Consider the following 16,662-nt stretch of genomic DNA (forward strand, 5'->3'; position numbering starts at 1 on the left):
AAAGTTTTATAGATCTAGACTCGAACAAAGGAAAATATGTTTAAATAAAATACCATAATTGTAAAGTAACACTAATTTGAGATAAAATTTATATTTTTTTTTTAAATACAACAAAACGTTAATAATTCGATTTTGAACATACATACATACATATGTACGTTTTTTACTTGCGACATATAGGAACTACTACATATGTACTTATGTATGTATATGGCAAATTTTGCATTTGTGCAAAATTTCGAGCTCGAGAATTTAATCAAACATGATATTACGATGGTAGAGAAGTCGAAAAAAGTCGGTCCCGTGATTCCTCCCGGTCTGTTTTGTCTGTCTGTTCTATATATAGCCTAAACCATTGGGTCGATTGAGTTCAAACTTGAAAGTTAAAGTTTTGAGCAGATTCGCGTTAGGCGATTTTTTAGTTTTGTTTTTAAGATCAAAACCAACAGTGGCCCCCATACAATTTTTTTGGTCAAAAAACGAAAACTCGAATTTTTAAATTGTCTCAAAAATTTCGTTTTTTAACTTCGCTTCCTTTAATAAGTAAAACATATTTTTGTTTTGCTCAGGAAAGGTACCGCTCATAGAACATTTATTTATTTTTTGAATAAGCTCTTATATTTCCTTAACAATATCTGATTATAAAAACTGCAATTTTTATTGTTTGAATTTTTAAAACAATATTGATTTTTTTTTTTTCAAAATTCTATATCTCAAAAAACGAGTCAACATTTTTTTACGAATTTCAAACGTAGAGCAATTATTAAACAATTGCATACGACCAATATTTTTAGAACAAAATTGAAAAATCAATGGTTTTCAGATTTATAAAATGGCATTTAAATTTTTCAAGACAGACTTATTTTTCAGGTAAAATTTTGAATCTTAAAATAGTTGTTTTTAAATTACTTTAGCTATGTTAAATGTAACCCCCTCCCATCTCACCAGATCAAATCCTGTGCATAAGCGTATTATTTTGACAAAATTTTAATAACATTCCTATCTTTCATCCAAATTAAAACATTTGGTACACATTTATCTATTTTTATAACTATAACTATAAAAGAATAAAGTGATCACTTCGATCTCTTGTAAGCATATCATCGGACATAATCTGTTAGGTTATCATATGAAAAAGATGAGAAGTAGTTCAGATGATCTATGTATAGGATGCGGTGACGAGGAGGTGCATGAAGACACTCCGTACTTTCTGTGTCACTGTCCCGCAATCACCCATCAAAGGAAGACTGCTTGGCAACTATTTCTTCGGGGATTTTGAAGAACTCTCTAGTACCCCAGGTACTAACATTCTGAACTTCGTCAAAGCCTCTAAATGCCTTCACTAACTGAACACATAGGTTTTTCTTATTAGCTTGAGTAGCAAGTATTACAATGGATTGTTAGTAATTTTTAGTTAATTTTATAGAAAAAAACTGATAACTTAAAAAAAAAACAAGTAAACCTACAAAAACAACAAAAAATTGATGAGAAATGTGTTTTGACTCAAGTATCATTGGAACAAAGAAAGATATCGACTTCAAATTATTTATCTCCCAAAATATTGTTATAAATATTTTGAGGGTTAAGGAAGACAAATCGTAAGACGGGAATTTATTAGTGTGGTTCGCATTCCAGCGACTTGAAGTTGTAGAAGTAACTTTTTCCAATTTTGATATTTGTAGATTGACACATCAACAGTTTCTAACAATTTTAGTTAATCCCAATTCCCTGAAGTTTGTTTAAATTTGATTTTCTATAAATTTTCGGCAATATTTAATTAACAAAATATAATATTAGTGTAGCCTTCTGGGACAACCCACAAATATTTGCATCATAGAAAGAAGCCAAATTAAGAAACAAAAAAAAAACTTAAAAAAAATCTATCGGTTTGTTTTTGAGGGGTGAATTCCTGGGACAACACCATTTGTTTCATTGAATGAAGCCAAATTAAGAAACAAAATCATTTAAAAAATTGTTTTTGAGATATTTGGAATGTTCGTTCTTAGACCATTATATTAGTCTTTAAACAACAATGTTTTTTAAAAAGCCTAACGCCTCAATTTCCAATTATTAAGTCAATCCACCCTATGTCTTGGGCTGTTTCGGCTTCAGGGGACCCACTTTTTACGCCTTCTCACCAATTTAATGTCACGTTTGATTAAAATCTCGAGTTCAAAATTTTGACGAAACTTGCCATATAGTTCCTAAATGTCGCAAGTAAAATTCTTAATGATGGGTGAACATTGTTTTCCATAAAAGGAATCTTTCAATATAACGAATTGGTTGAATTTTATATTTTTAGTTACACTGCACTTCCTGTGTATATTATGTACACAGTTCGGGTCACATGTATAGTGATAAGCTTTTTTCATTTTTATTTTACGTTATTTTTCAAACTTTAGAGTTTGTTTGGAAAAACAAAAATTTGCAATGAATGAGGTATGTATTAAGATTGTATTGCAAAAAATATGTTGGATTGAGTTGATAAATACATGTCTTATGGCGGTTTTTCCGAAGAATCTCATAAAATATCTGTTTTGTTTTTGTGTCACATGAAAAGGAACAAGGTCTTAATTTTATTTATAAGCGTGTTTAATCTCAGATAAAATGAGACTTTGATTGTTTGGAGATTAGTACGAGTATTAATTAAGGGTATACCCAAGGAAAAAATAGGCCGAATTCCAGCTTACCGGGGTCATCAAAATTAGAAGAAGTTTAAATGTTGTATACAACTACCTCAAGGACGTAGAGAGGTATGGAAACAACAAAAAGGGAGAATCAACAAAGCCACATCATTTCAGGAAAGGTTGGCGATAGTGAGAGCTACTTCAAATGCAAGGTTTTCCATTAGAAAAATCAAGGCAGAAGCTGGGGTAAATGCAAGTAGATCGCCTGTTGCTCGGGTGATACAAAAGCAGACCATATAAGACACCAAAAAATGACATGACACCATTGAATGCTGCACACATGAGCCAACACCTTAATTTTGCAACAAATCGCATTAGGTGGAATCGAGCATGGCATACCGTCGTTCTTTCCGATGAAAAAAAAAATTAATTTGGACGGGCCTGATGGATAAAGCTGCTATTTCCATGATATAAGAAAGGGAGAATTCTTTCTTGAAAAAATGCACAGCAAAGGAGGATGTGTTGTGGTATTGGGAGCAATCATCCGTGACCTGGATATGCAAAGCTCTAAAATGATTAAGGAACCAGCTTTTTCACAGTTTTTTGAATTGTTTCAGATGGAATTTCCAACAAGATAATGCACAAAACATACTGCACCGACAACAAAAACCTGGATTCAGGGCAAAGTGTGTGGAGATGGCTTTCAAGAAAAGTTTACGAAGGAGAACGACAATACAAATAAACCAAGAATATTATCTTAGGCACAAATTTCGCTCAATTAAAAAAAAAAACAAAAGTAACTTGAAGTAATTCTGAAATCGGGAGGCAGTACACATTACTAAAAATTATTGAAATCCATTCAATAAAACCAGTGTTTACCTAAATCATAAGATTTTTTGATATTTTCTTTACTTTAAAGGGTAAGGTAAATTTAGATCTTGTTCCTATTCATGTGACACAAAAAACAGGTACTTTGTATGACCTTCTTCAGAAAAACCGCCATAAAACTTATATTTATCAACTTAATCTAACATATATTTTACAATACAAACTTAATACATACATCATTGATTTTATATTTGTTGAAAAAGGCTGCTTGTCCCTATCCATGTAACACGAAGTGTACATCGCTAATCGATTTGAAAATGTTTTATTCGTTTTTATCCATTCCAGGTCACTTACCAGACTATAAACTAGTAACAGCTGTGCCTGTGGTTGTTGATGATGATCATCGTCAGGAAACAAGAAACGGTATGTACCACCAACTCCTCGATTTTCTCTTATTCTTTATTACCGCCATTGCCGCCGCCGTCGGTCGTCGGTCGGTCGTATCGCCTGTTTGTCTTTGCTACGCGTAAAGCATTGGAAGAGTAATTGAAGACCTAAACCTTTCCCTCATATTTGCTCACATTCCATATTCTATGGTCCTCCTCTTCATAAAATATTGTACGCATGTATAGTTAAGTTGACATATCATATGATGTGCGCACTGCAAAGAGGAGACCTCATAGTAAGTTCCATTGGTGCGTGAAAATATTGGAAAGTGCCAGATGCCATCATAGTATTTTATAAAATAATGATGGAGATAATATACGCAAGAGCTCGATGAAGAGTGTACAAAATTTCAAAATGCATTCTGCTATATGAATTAACACGAAATGCAGGCTCATCAGGAATGATGAGCCTCAAGAATAAGGATTGATTAAGCACTTTTCTAATGTGTACCTACTTAACACAAGAACGTCTCTACATCCTGCAACGATTTTGTCAGAATTATGGATATCAAATGGTTTAGAGTTTAATCGAGTGCGAGAAATCTGCAATGAACGATCATAGTGAGGTTTAAAGTTCATTGCACTAGATTTAGTTTTCCATTTCATAAGAAGATATTGAGTTCCATGAGTATATTGATTTTTGAAATATGTTATTTTTTGTAGACTTTAGAATATTGTGATATATGGAATATACTTAGTTAGGAATGCAAACTGCTCTAAATTATATTTTCTGAAGTGGTGATCCATTAAGCAAATGCGGGTTTTCACCCGACCAATATCGCATATTTTGCTTATTGAAGACACCATTGAGCCTAAAATGAGCTGTCACTGACTCCGAATTTCAGTAAAACATTTTCATAATTTACAGACTTTTGTGTACTTTGCCATGATAAAAGTGACGATGAGAGACGTTGGCAGCTTGATGATTAGTCACAAAGTGCTTTCACAAATTAAATGAAAAAACCCGATAATACCAAACAGTTTGGCCCAAAATGTATGTGCTTAAAATGTCTCAATATCTCTATCACTTTTAAGGGCCTGCAACTATAAGGATAAAAATGCTGTGATCTCAGAACTCACATCTCAGCTTCATCTTTTATTACGATTTTTTTCGGTTTCCATGAAGTTTTTTTTGCAAAGCTCACGAATGTTCTTCACATTGAAATCTTTTTCTGAGACTTACTTCTTCAGATTCCTCATTGGTATTCTGTGCGACAATGTAAATTTAGCCAAACTCTTGCTCATTTGAATCAACTTAAGCATGTAACAAATTTTAAGATTCCAAAAATAATGCAAGATCCAAAAGCCATTAAACGAAAACTGTCAAATTTCTTTCAATTATTCAGTTTTTCTTTTTATTATATACATAAACCTTATAAGTTATACATTTATAAATAATGGGGTTTTCCATGGGTTGATTTAGATCTCTTTAAAAAATTTGATTTATTTTTCGTGGCGCATGAAACGCCATTGAAATTGTACGTATTACGAGTGCGGTAGAACTGTCAAATTCCCAGTTAAACATTTTAATAATTATATTAGTATTGTTGCAAAGAGGATTTCCATATTTGATCTGAAATCAAACAGAAATCAATATATTTTGCCCCATGGAATGCAGAAAAAGAGGGAAATATATGTTTTGACAGATCTAGATCAAGAATAAATTGATTTATTTATCCATGGAAAACCCCACAATTATACACTTCATTAGTAATAATAGATATATTTAAAAAACAAATCAATAATAAATTTAAAACAAAGAAATCTTTAACTTAAATTTTTTAATATAATTAAAGAAATAAATATACTAACATAATCATAGGAAATGGTCCCATTGTTTTGCCTGTCATCGTATGTTCATAAGTATATAAAATATAAAACTAAAACTAAGGTGATTTGAAATGAACACCCAACTAAAGTGATGGATGACCTAGTTTGTATTTGCAGCAATATGTGGTTTAGGCCAGAATATGTATGAATATCGATTTCATTCACCTATTTAGAGTGGATTACTTTTACTCCAGTAGCTTGTTTTATTGAAGTAGAAGTAAATTATAACATATGAGTTGTGATTACTAGGTTGAACTTTGATCTACGAAGCATAATAAGTGAAGAAAAAGGGAATAACATTTTAACCACCAAGAATTTTGATTCAACATCAGAAAAAGCTATATCACTAAGAATAAAGTATATTATACATAGGTAGCAGGCTTAGCGCCCGAAATTTGTCTGCGACTTGTGTGATAATTAAATTACCTACATATATCTAATTGAGAATTAGTATAAACCAATAAAACTGTATGATTTACTTTACGTTTTCCTTATTCCGGGTGATGTTGTATCATTTTCCGTTATACATATGAATGTATAAATAAATAATAAAATGATTATTAAGTTTTAATTTTAACTTGAGACTTTTCGTTTCTTTAAATTAACTTATTCTTTTTGCAACATATTGCATAAATAACATTCGTCGATTGATCGATTAAAATTTAAGCAAAAATGCCTTGACTGTGAATGCTACAAAGCTCGAAAAAAATCGTTTGCGCTCATAAAATGATCTTCAATTGAGAAGAATTAATAAAAAAAAAAAGCAACTGAACTAGGCCTAACTAAAAATCCAAAGGACTTCTGAAAATTGCGAAAGACATAAACGGAACCAACTATAAAATGGGTGAGGGTATTTCTACCGAAACCCTTGCCACTCACTTTAAGCTTCTTCTCGCCAATGATTCCAGCTTTACAACTTTCACAGCGGATCCTTTAACCACTGACCAAATATTAGATGCATACATTGAAAACGAAGAAATTGAAGCTGTGTTAAACAAGGCAACTGGTGAAGATGGAAGTCCCTACGAATTCTTCTCAACCATTTAAAAATTATTTTCAGTAAAATCTTTATGAATGCCAACATACCTTCATCGTCCAAAAAATCCGTCAATTTTCCTATACATAAAAAAGGCTCATTAGACTCACCCGAAAATTACAGAGGAATTTCATTCATGAATGTAATTGTAAAAATATTTTGCAGTATACTAGTTGTAAGTCTCGAAAAATGTATCGAGCAGGACAATCTACTCTCTTGTATACTGGTCAGGTTTAGGGATCAGTAGAATATGAAGTAATCGAAAAATTGTAAAGGAATTTTATAAAGAAACTTTTCAACCTACCTCTGAATACGCCTAAATAAATAAATTGGGTGGCGCGACAGTCCATTGAGAACCAAGGCCTAGTGACTTACAACTCTCAACCATTCCTGTGTGCGAGTAATGTTGTCAGGAATGGAGGGGACCTACAGTTTATATGCCGACTCCGAACGGCTAATTTTGAGAAAGCACTTTTTCATGACAATAGTTACTCTTGGAGAAGTTGTCAATTCCTCGCAAGAGGCAGTACCCGTGAAAATATTTTAGATGGCATAGGCAGGGATCGAACCCAAGACCTCTAGCATGACAGTCCAACGCACTTTTTTTTTTTTTTTTTTTTAAATTCATTTTTATTAGTTCAATCTTAAACCTATCTTAAAGCTAGACAAAAATTCATAAAACTAGCCTAATTATCCATAACTTACAACTAACTTAATGGTCCCATACGGACACTCTAAGTTAAACTATAACACTTAAAACTAATGCCTTTCGGCCCTAAGATCTATTTTACTTCATTTAAATTTTATTTCATTTATTTTTGTATTTATTAGAAAATTTGAACAAAAAACTAATATCAATATCCTTTTTTTATTTATTTTTACTTACAAACTACTTAAAGTTAGGTCCTTAAATAAAACTTAAAACTAACTTAAACTACCTATTCTACCTATAAACTACTTAAAACTAGAACAACCACAGCAGCAAATCTAACGTGTTTTGTTTTTATATTTTACTGTCTTTTTTGTATGTTTTTTTTTTATTCCATGTTTTTTTTTTTTTTTCTTTGATTTTTTTTTTTTAATTTTCTTTTGTTTTTTTTTTTGTTTTTTTTTTCTTTTTATTTTTTATTTTTTTTGTATTTTTTATTTTTGTGCCACTAAACCCTAAAACTATAAAACAAGTATGTAAGCCGGCCAAGGCTTAAACCCCATCCCGACTACCCAATATCAAGTGCCGATTGAAGCCACCAAAACTGGTTCTCCTGCTTCACCCTATCAGTTCGGTCCCGTTCGGACACAGCCCTACTGAACCGAAGGAGCTCTGCTCCGCCTTGTGCCATGACGTCCCGATTGTACAGGAGTCGCCTATCCACGGTTCTTCGTCTGGCGTGGTAGATTAACGGAAATGCCAATCTATCCTGTATCAGACCGCATCTATCTAAAAAGAGGAATGCCTCTGGGGGAATGAAGCCGCTCAAGCGTGCACTCTCAAAATACTCGTCGTTCGGATAGAACGCCCCGAAAATTAAATTGTTGGTCGAAGACATAGCTCTTGCAATGTGACCTCGAACGAGTTTTATCACGAAATTGTCAATTCTGTTGATTCGAGCCCCGTTGTATAGGACCTCGTTGGAATAGTAATGCACATAAGAAGATTCGGCTGTTCGATATAAGCCAGTACAGCGTCGTAAACACTGCCGCTCGAACACCCGAAACTTCTCCATCTGGGAAGGGGCAACGTTGAACCACACAGGACAACCATACACGATCATTGGCCGTATGAGGGCCATGTAGCAAATTACCTTCACTCTGGGGTCAAGCCGACTGCTAAAAAACAGCCGTTTCGTCAGAGCGAAGGCTCCTCTGGCCCTGGTCAGAGCAGCATTTATATGTCGGTCGAAATATAAATACTGATCTAACCAGATACCGAGGTACTTCACTACACTTTTGCTCGCTAATGGCTGCCCGTGAAGATCAACGATGACCATCTTGCGCCAATTCTTACACGTATCCCCCGTGGCCCCAGCCAACGGAGTCCGGAACAGAATTGTCTCTGACTTCTGGACATTTATTTTCAGTTTCCAGTCGTCGCAATATCGCTGAATCTTGTCGAAATCACGCTGCAAGAGAATTCTAATAACCTCAACCTTTCGGGCCGTTCTGTACGCAATTAGATCGTCGGCGTACGCAATTGCCTTTGTAAGACTACCTATCAGATCGCTGGTGTAAATGCTGAAGAGAATCGGCGAGTTCACCGCTCCCTGTTGAAGACCATTTTTAATTGAGAATGTTGTGGTAGAAGTTACATTGCCACTCTTGACAACAAACTTTCTACCGTTAAGCATATCATAAAGTATATACAACAATGGTTTGCTAATGCCAAGCCTGCTCAGTTTTAGGTAAAGACCCTCTAACCATACGGTGTCAAAGGCCTTTTCCAAATCAACCAGAACAGCACCTGTGCATTGTTGTTTTGATTTATTCCATTGGATATCAGAAACGAGTTTAGACGCAGCATGAATTGTGTCATGACCCGCCTTGAACCCGAACTGTTTATCCGGAATTATTTTGTTGTCCGCAGCCCACTTAGTCAGAGCCCTATTAATGATCTTTTCGAAAACTTTGCTGATGCTCGGAAGAAGACTTATCGACCGAAGATTTGACGGGTTGGAGTTGTCCTTTCCCTTTTTCGGGAGAGGATGAACCACAGCGGTCTTCCAATGCGCTGGATAATATGCATTATTCAGTGCATTATTGAAGAGCGTGGTGTAAATGTCAATTGCTTCCGTCGGTAAATGTCTTAGTACAACGTTGGATATACCATCGACACCTGCTGACTTTTTGTTTTTTATTGAATTGAAGATGAGCTGAAGCTCAACCTTCGTCACTAACAAGGGACTTGGTCCCGTTTGCTCGGCGATTATGGCATTTGCCAAGGAATCGTCATTGAACCGCATGAAACCGCGGTTCTCAGATCGCCAATGTGTGATATCATTACGGAGGTAAAAGTGATTAAGTAGGGCTCTGTTTTCCAGGTCGTGGTTGGGGCGAATGCTAACATTCACCTTGTACACTTGCTGAAAAGCAGCTCCCACCGCCTCCACTTTTTCCTTCGGATCTTCAATTATGTAAAAGTCATCGTCAAAGATGGCTTCCTCTGGATCTATTTGCGCTGTCCTTAGTACGTTTCTGTTCTCTTCAGTTCTTTGGAGTTTAAGACACGGAAGGTCATTATCGTTTTTTTTCCTGAATATCTTGTTGATTTTGGGGAACATACTAGGGTCACTCGAATTAACTGACCGGATCTTGCGGTCCCAGTACTTGTTAATCGATAGCCTGTAGTTCTCCTTAATCAACAGATTGACATTTTTTAGTGACGATTTCAGTGTCCTAACCTCCGAGTCGCGTGGGTCTGTAAGTCGTCTGTGCAAGTTTTTGAGTCTGGTCAGTAAGCCACTCTTGTGCCTACGTAGTGCGTCAATTGTCGCGTTTCTGTAAGCGTCCATTTGGTCCCGTTCTTTGTATTTTGGGATTGTCCGTTCCATCGTTCGTTTTATTGTTTCGTCCATCTGTTGTAAGTGTTGGTCGATTTCTGTATTTGTCAGGTTTCTGTTGTTTGGTGGGGCTATGTCACTCGAACGAAGTTCTCTCGCTAGGGAATTGGTGAAACGAGGCCAACGCATCTTACTGTAATTGTAAGAATGCGTTGGAACGTATTCCTCCAACTCCACGCGTTCGTTCAGAATCTGAATAACAGCAGCCAGTCCGCAGTGATCACTGTCGTACTCGACTGTCTGTAAGCAGTTTCGCGGGTGATTACCCACTTTGTCTGTAACTGTCAGTCTGGTGTCGTACAGCAAAAGGTCCAGAAAGGAGCCGCTTCTTGGATACGATGGCCTTTCAGTAGCCAGCAGGTCGACGCCATATTCAACGCTGTAAAGATTCATCAAATTAAAAAGATGATTACCTCTGGGATTACTATGTTGATTTCCCCAATCTTCATGTTTTGCGTTCAAATCACCGGCCAAGATGAAATAGTTTTCTTCCAAGCTCAGTTTCAGTTCCCTAAAAAGAATCTCGAGTTCTGAAGCAAAGTAAGTAACCTGCGGAGCTCCAGCCGCATAAGCCACAATCATATACATCCGCTTCCCTTGAGAGAGAGAGATGCATACGACGCAAACTTCTAGCGTCTTGAGCTTTCGCAATTCATTGTTGTATATGACTTTATAATTAATGCCTTTTCGTATAAAGAGAGCGACACCGCCCCCTTGAGTGGAGTCGGGCCGGTCTCTTCTTACGATATTGTAATTTTTATGAGTCAATTTGTGGTTGTGGTTTAGCTTAGTTTCGCTAGCCATAAACACATCGGGACTGTAGTCTTTCAACAATTGGAACATATTGGCTCTTCGTTCAATCCTAATCAGTGAATTTACATTCACAGCTAGGACTTTTAGGCGCGTCTCCGGCAGCGCGCCCATTATGGTCTTAATTGCGCCAGGCCAGGCAACAAAGAGTAGAGATGATCTACCCTTTTGCCTTGCTCCTTTATCTGACTTTGCAGTCCTGTTAGTTGACCTTGAATGCTCAACAACAAGGCTACAATGTCAGGCTGCACCTCTGGTGCCTTAGGCACAGGGGCCTTTGGGGCAACCGTTGGTGGAGCCTGTCTCGTGTTTCCACTCCCTGACACCATTTGGGCGTAAGAGAATTTGGGATCCACGAATTTTTGTGTTGGAGCCTGTCGAACTGTTCGACTTTTTTCGGCTTTTTGACTGGCCTGTTTTTGCTTCATTTGTTGGACCTTAGGGCAACCCCTATAGTTAGCCGGGTGCCCTTGGTTTCCACAAAGGACACACTTGAGCAGGGTCAAATCCTCAACCCGCTCATTCCCCAGCACTCTCCTTCTTTGTGGGTTTCTCCGCACCTCACACAACGCAACTGCATATTGCAGTTGGCATTGGCATGGCCAAACCTCTGGCACTTCGTACATTGTAAAATGCCGTCGTGCCTTTTTAATGTCCAACGCACTAACCATCATGTCACGGGTACCACTCTGAATACGCCTAGTTATGCCATATATTTAGAAATACGACTTCCAAAACTTCTAACAAGCACCCTGAAGTCTCAAGCTGACTACACCATTAAAGTCTGCAGCAACCATCAGAGCACAAGACTTTTGAAAAAACTTCCTTTATATGAGCTGAGAAACAAGGACTGGTGGTTTGCAAGATGGAAATCTGTTGGCAATGAGTGTGGCGTGAGATTGGATGATGATTTTAGCAATGTAAGACATGTGAAAGAATAAATGTACAGCATCATAGAAAAAAATGAGGTATTCACTGGTAGAAGAAGCTCAAGACTCAATCAGTAGAATAATCTACGGTCAGCTCAGCTATAATCTTTGTGCCAGACATTATTTCAAGGATTCACTGAGTTATGAAGAAATAACCATAATCTTTAAAGATATGAAGTTCTCAACTTAAATGGAATTAATTCTAAAATAAAAAGAAGATTGTCTACATTTAATTTTTATCTGTCCAATATTCAAAACTCCAAGACGACATAAGTAACATGGGACCTGTCCAGTACACTGGCGCCTAGTTATCATTAGTTTTCATCATTGAAAACAAACATTGGAACTTTATTGACAGGTCGTTTAAAGCTATCCTTAAAAATGTATGTCATTGAAAATAATTTCCTCATTGAAATCTATCGAAAAATGTTTACTGACACAAATCTGTCATTGGAATTGTGTGAAATTGGAACACAAATCAGTTTCACTTTTAAACATAAAAGTATTAGCTGTTCAGGAAAATGAATTTCCGTTCGGAAAATATGAAATATGAAAAATTCTGTATGTGATTTCCGATCGAATAGTACATAATTTTCATTTCTAATCAAAGGGAAATATCATTAAATATCGATTCAAAAAAAGTTCCGGATCGATTTCAATAATAGCTATAACTGGCCCCTTCGGTAAAAAATGTTAATGTCATCAGTGCAAATTAAAACAGAAGAGTGTTTTATAACAGAAGGTAAGTCGTTAACGTACAAAATAAATAGTAACGGCCCAAAGTGGCTACCTTGTGGTAAGCCAGAGTTGGTATAAAAATATGATGACCGCTCATTCCTAAGAACTACGCTGTATTATGTATTATAAACGGTGATTTTTTAAGAGCTTGAGAACTTTAAAAAAAAAAAAAAACGCATAAAATTTGCAAAATCTCATCGATTCTTTATTTGAAACGTTAGATTGGTCCATGATATTTACTTTTTGAAGATAATTTCATTTAAATGTTGACCGCAGCTGCGTCTTAGGTGGTCCATTCGGAAAGTCCAATTTTGGGTAACTTTTTCGAGCATTTCGGCCGGAATAGCCCGAATTTCTTCGGAAATGTTGTCTTCCAAAGGTGGAATAGTTGCTGGCTTATTTGTGTAGACTTTAGACTTGACGTAGCCCCACAAAAAATAGTCTAAAGGCGTCAAATCGCATGATCTTGGTGGCCAACTTACCGGTCCATTCCTTGAGATGAATTGTTCTCCGAAGTTTTCCCTCAAAATGGCCATAGAATCGCGAGCTGTGTGGCATGTAGCGCCATCTTGTTGAAACCACATGTCAACCAAGTTCAGTTCTTCCATTTTTGGCAACAAAAAGTTTGTTAGCATTGAACGATAGCGATCGCCATTCACCGTAACGTTGCGTCCAACAGCATCTTTGAAAAAATACGGTCCAATGATTCCACCAGCGTACAAACCACACCAAACAGTGCATTTTTCGGGATGCATGGGCAGTTCTTGAACGGCTTCTGGTTGCTCTTCACTCCAAATGCGGCAATTTTGCTTATTTACGTAGCCATTCAACCAGAAATGAGCCTCATCGCTGACCAAAATTTGTCGATAAAAAAGCGGATTTTCTGCCAACTTTTCTAGGGCCCATTCACTGAAAATTCGACGTTGTGGCAGATCATTCGGCTTCAGTTCTTGCACGAGCTGTATTTTATACGGTTTTACAACAAGATCTTTGCGTAAATCTTCCATGTGGTCGAATAACACAAACCCAATTGCTGCGAACGGCGACGAAACGACATTTCACGGTCTTCAGCAACACTCTCAGAAACAGACGCAATATTCTCTTCTGTACGCACTGTACGCATTCGTGTGGTCGGTTTAATGTTCAATAAAGTAAACTGAGTGCGAAACTTGGTCACAATCGCATTAATTGTTTGCTCACTTGGTCGATTATGTAGACCATAAATCGGACGTAAAGCGCGAAACACATTTCGAACCGAACACTGATTTTGGTAATAAAATTCAATGATTTGCAAGCGTTGCTCGCTAGTAAGTCTATTCATGATGAAATGTCAAAGCATACTGAGCATCTTTCTCTTTGACACCATATCTGAAATCCCGCGTGATCTGTCAAATACTAATGCATGAAAATCCTAACCTCAAAAAAATCACCCATTATTAATGGGATTTTTTCAAAATAAATAGTGTACTCCATCCTCAACCGAAGAAAATACCTATAAAAAGTGTTAACACTTCCATACGTTTTTCCTAATATTCGACACACATAAGTAACGTGGGACCTGCCCAGTTAGGCGCCAGTTTAACCATTGAAAACAAACATTGGAACTTTATTGACAGGTCGTTCAAAGCTATCCTTAAAAATGTCTATCATTGAAAAAAATGTCCTCACTGAAATCCATTGAAAAATGTTTACTGACACAAATCTGTCATTGGAATTGTGTGAAATTGGAACACAAATCAGTGGAACGATTGGAGCGATTTTAAACATAAAATTATCAGCTGTTCAGGAAAATGAATTTCACATTTTTATAGAAAAATAAATGTGTGGTTTCCGATCGAATAGTACATAATTTTCATTTCTAATCAAAGGGAAACACCGTCAAATATCGATTCAAAAAATGTTCCGGATCGATTTCAATAATAGCTATAACTGGCCCCTTAGGTAAAAAATTTAATGTCATCAGTGCAAATTAAAACAGATGAGTGTTTTAAAACAGAAGGTAAGTCGTTAACGTACAAAATAAATAGTAAAGGCCCTAAGTGCCTACCTTGTGGTACGCCAGAGTTGGTATAAAAATATGATGACCGCTCATTCCTAAAAACTACGCTGTATTATGTATTATATAAGTACGACGAATCCCAACTAACAAATTTATCGTTAAAGACTTGCGATTTAAGTTTGGAAGTTAATGTTTTGTGGCACAATTTATCAAAGGGCTTACTGATAACTTCTTTCATCTTCAGAGATCCAAAGACTAATTAAATTCAAATGAGGGAAATTTTTTGAGAGGGCCAATGACTCAGGCGTTTGACAGGAGTTCGCTACTTAGAAAGCATCTTTGAAAAAATTTGCAAACATATTTGAAATTTTTTCAGAGTCATGGCTAAGTTCGTTGTTGAAAGACATGCAGTTTGGATACCCGTCAGTATTTCTCTTACCTTCTATTAACATTGCCCCAAAATTTGTTGGGGTTGTTTTTTATGTCCGTTTCAGTGTTTAAAATAAAGTCATTCTAAAGAATATCTGAATAGTCAATAAGCATATTTCTTAGCTCATTGAATATTACCAAGCCATTATCATCTTTTGTTTTATTATATTTAATCCAGGCCTTGTTTCTTTTATTTTTTACGTTTTTTACCCAGAGTCAAACCTTGGAGGAGATTTAGAAGTATTTCGCGGTTTTCGCAATGGTGTAGTCTCATAAAACAAGTTAAAGAGAACACAGTAGAATTTATAGCACATAGCATTAATTTCACAGTTCTCAAACAAATAATCCCATTTAACATTACGTAACAGGTTGAAAAGTTCATTAAGTCTACAATTTTTAAAGTTAAATTCAAGATTTTCTTTGGAGCAATTAGGAACATTACATACATTTATATTAAAAGATAGGTCTAATGCTGGGTGATATCGATCTTCTCAAGTAAGGTATTGGCTGAATTTACAGCAATATCAGCATTGAGTGTGTCCGAGAAGAAAAAAAGTACATCTCATTATCTATAAAGTGTGTCTGTAATCTCTATTTCAAAAGTTATTAACAGAGCAAATTGAAGACTCATTGAAGAACTCATTGAACAATCTTTAAAGAACTTATAAATTGTTTTCTGTTGATTTAAACATCTCACATCAGAAACTGATGTCAGTGGAAACAACCTGTGTTCTTTTTTCCAAAAACTGTTTTCATCTTTATGTATGTAAAACTTCCAGAATATACCGATTCGAATATCCTAAAAATAAAATCATGAGCAAACAGAAAACTTGGGAATTGAAAAGCAAAAAGATATTTTCAAAATCAATTGACTTTAATTGGGAGGTATTCTTCTGTTTTTAGTTTTTTTTTTTGAAAATATCTCACCTTTTACTTGATGTATTTATGGAACTAACCATCAAAACATAACCATTGCAAGACCATAGAAAATTGCAAACACCATAACTTTTAATGGCCACGACAATTTTACTTATCCACATTCAAAAGAACTTACTGTTAAGTTATGCATTTTTATACATTGCAAATTCCATGCCACCTCGACTTCATAAAGCCGTTATTTAAAAATTTTATTACTTAAGGTATAGGTAAATATATAAAGGTCCATAGGAACAAAGTTTAAATATAGACGTGGTGCCATGTACTCGTATATGCCGCGCCTAAACTAATGTGTGCAATGTGCATATAGCAATTTAAGTTGTAAAATAAACGCATTGGTTACAACACTTAAACATTTTAAAAACAATACAATTCACTGATTCTTAAAAATAAATACTTGGCATAAAATGCATACAAAACATGCTTTAATCGGGTAATTTAGTTTATAAAATACAAGGAAAACGTTAATGTGTACATTTTGGGATGTGATGCACTTACTT

General features: G+C 35.7%; 1 protein-coding gene across 2 annotated transcripts in view; it reads left to right on the forward strand.

The window, feature by feature from the left end:
• The window catches only part of LOC129949647 (uncharacterized), a 91,447-nt gene that overhangs the window by 66,407 nt on the left and 8,378 nt on the right, over window positions 1–16,662 (forward strand). For both annotated transcript variants that reach the window (XM_056061229.1, XM_056061230.1), the window contains exon 3: window positions 3,801–3,878. In XM_056061229.1, the coding sequence (XP_055917204.1) occupies window positions 3,801–3,878 (78 nt within the window). The remainder of the gene's footprint in view (window positions 1–3,800; window positions 3,879–16,662) is intronic.

The sequence above is a fragment of the Eupeodes corollae genome, chromosome 3 (genome assembly GCF_945859685.1).
Source record: "Eupeodes corollae chromosome 3, idEupCoro1.1, whole genome shotgun sequence".
Taxonomy (NCBI): domain Eukaryota; kingdom Metazoa; phylum Arthropoda; class Insecta; order Diptera; family Syrphidae; genus Eupeodes; species Eupeodes corollae.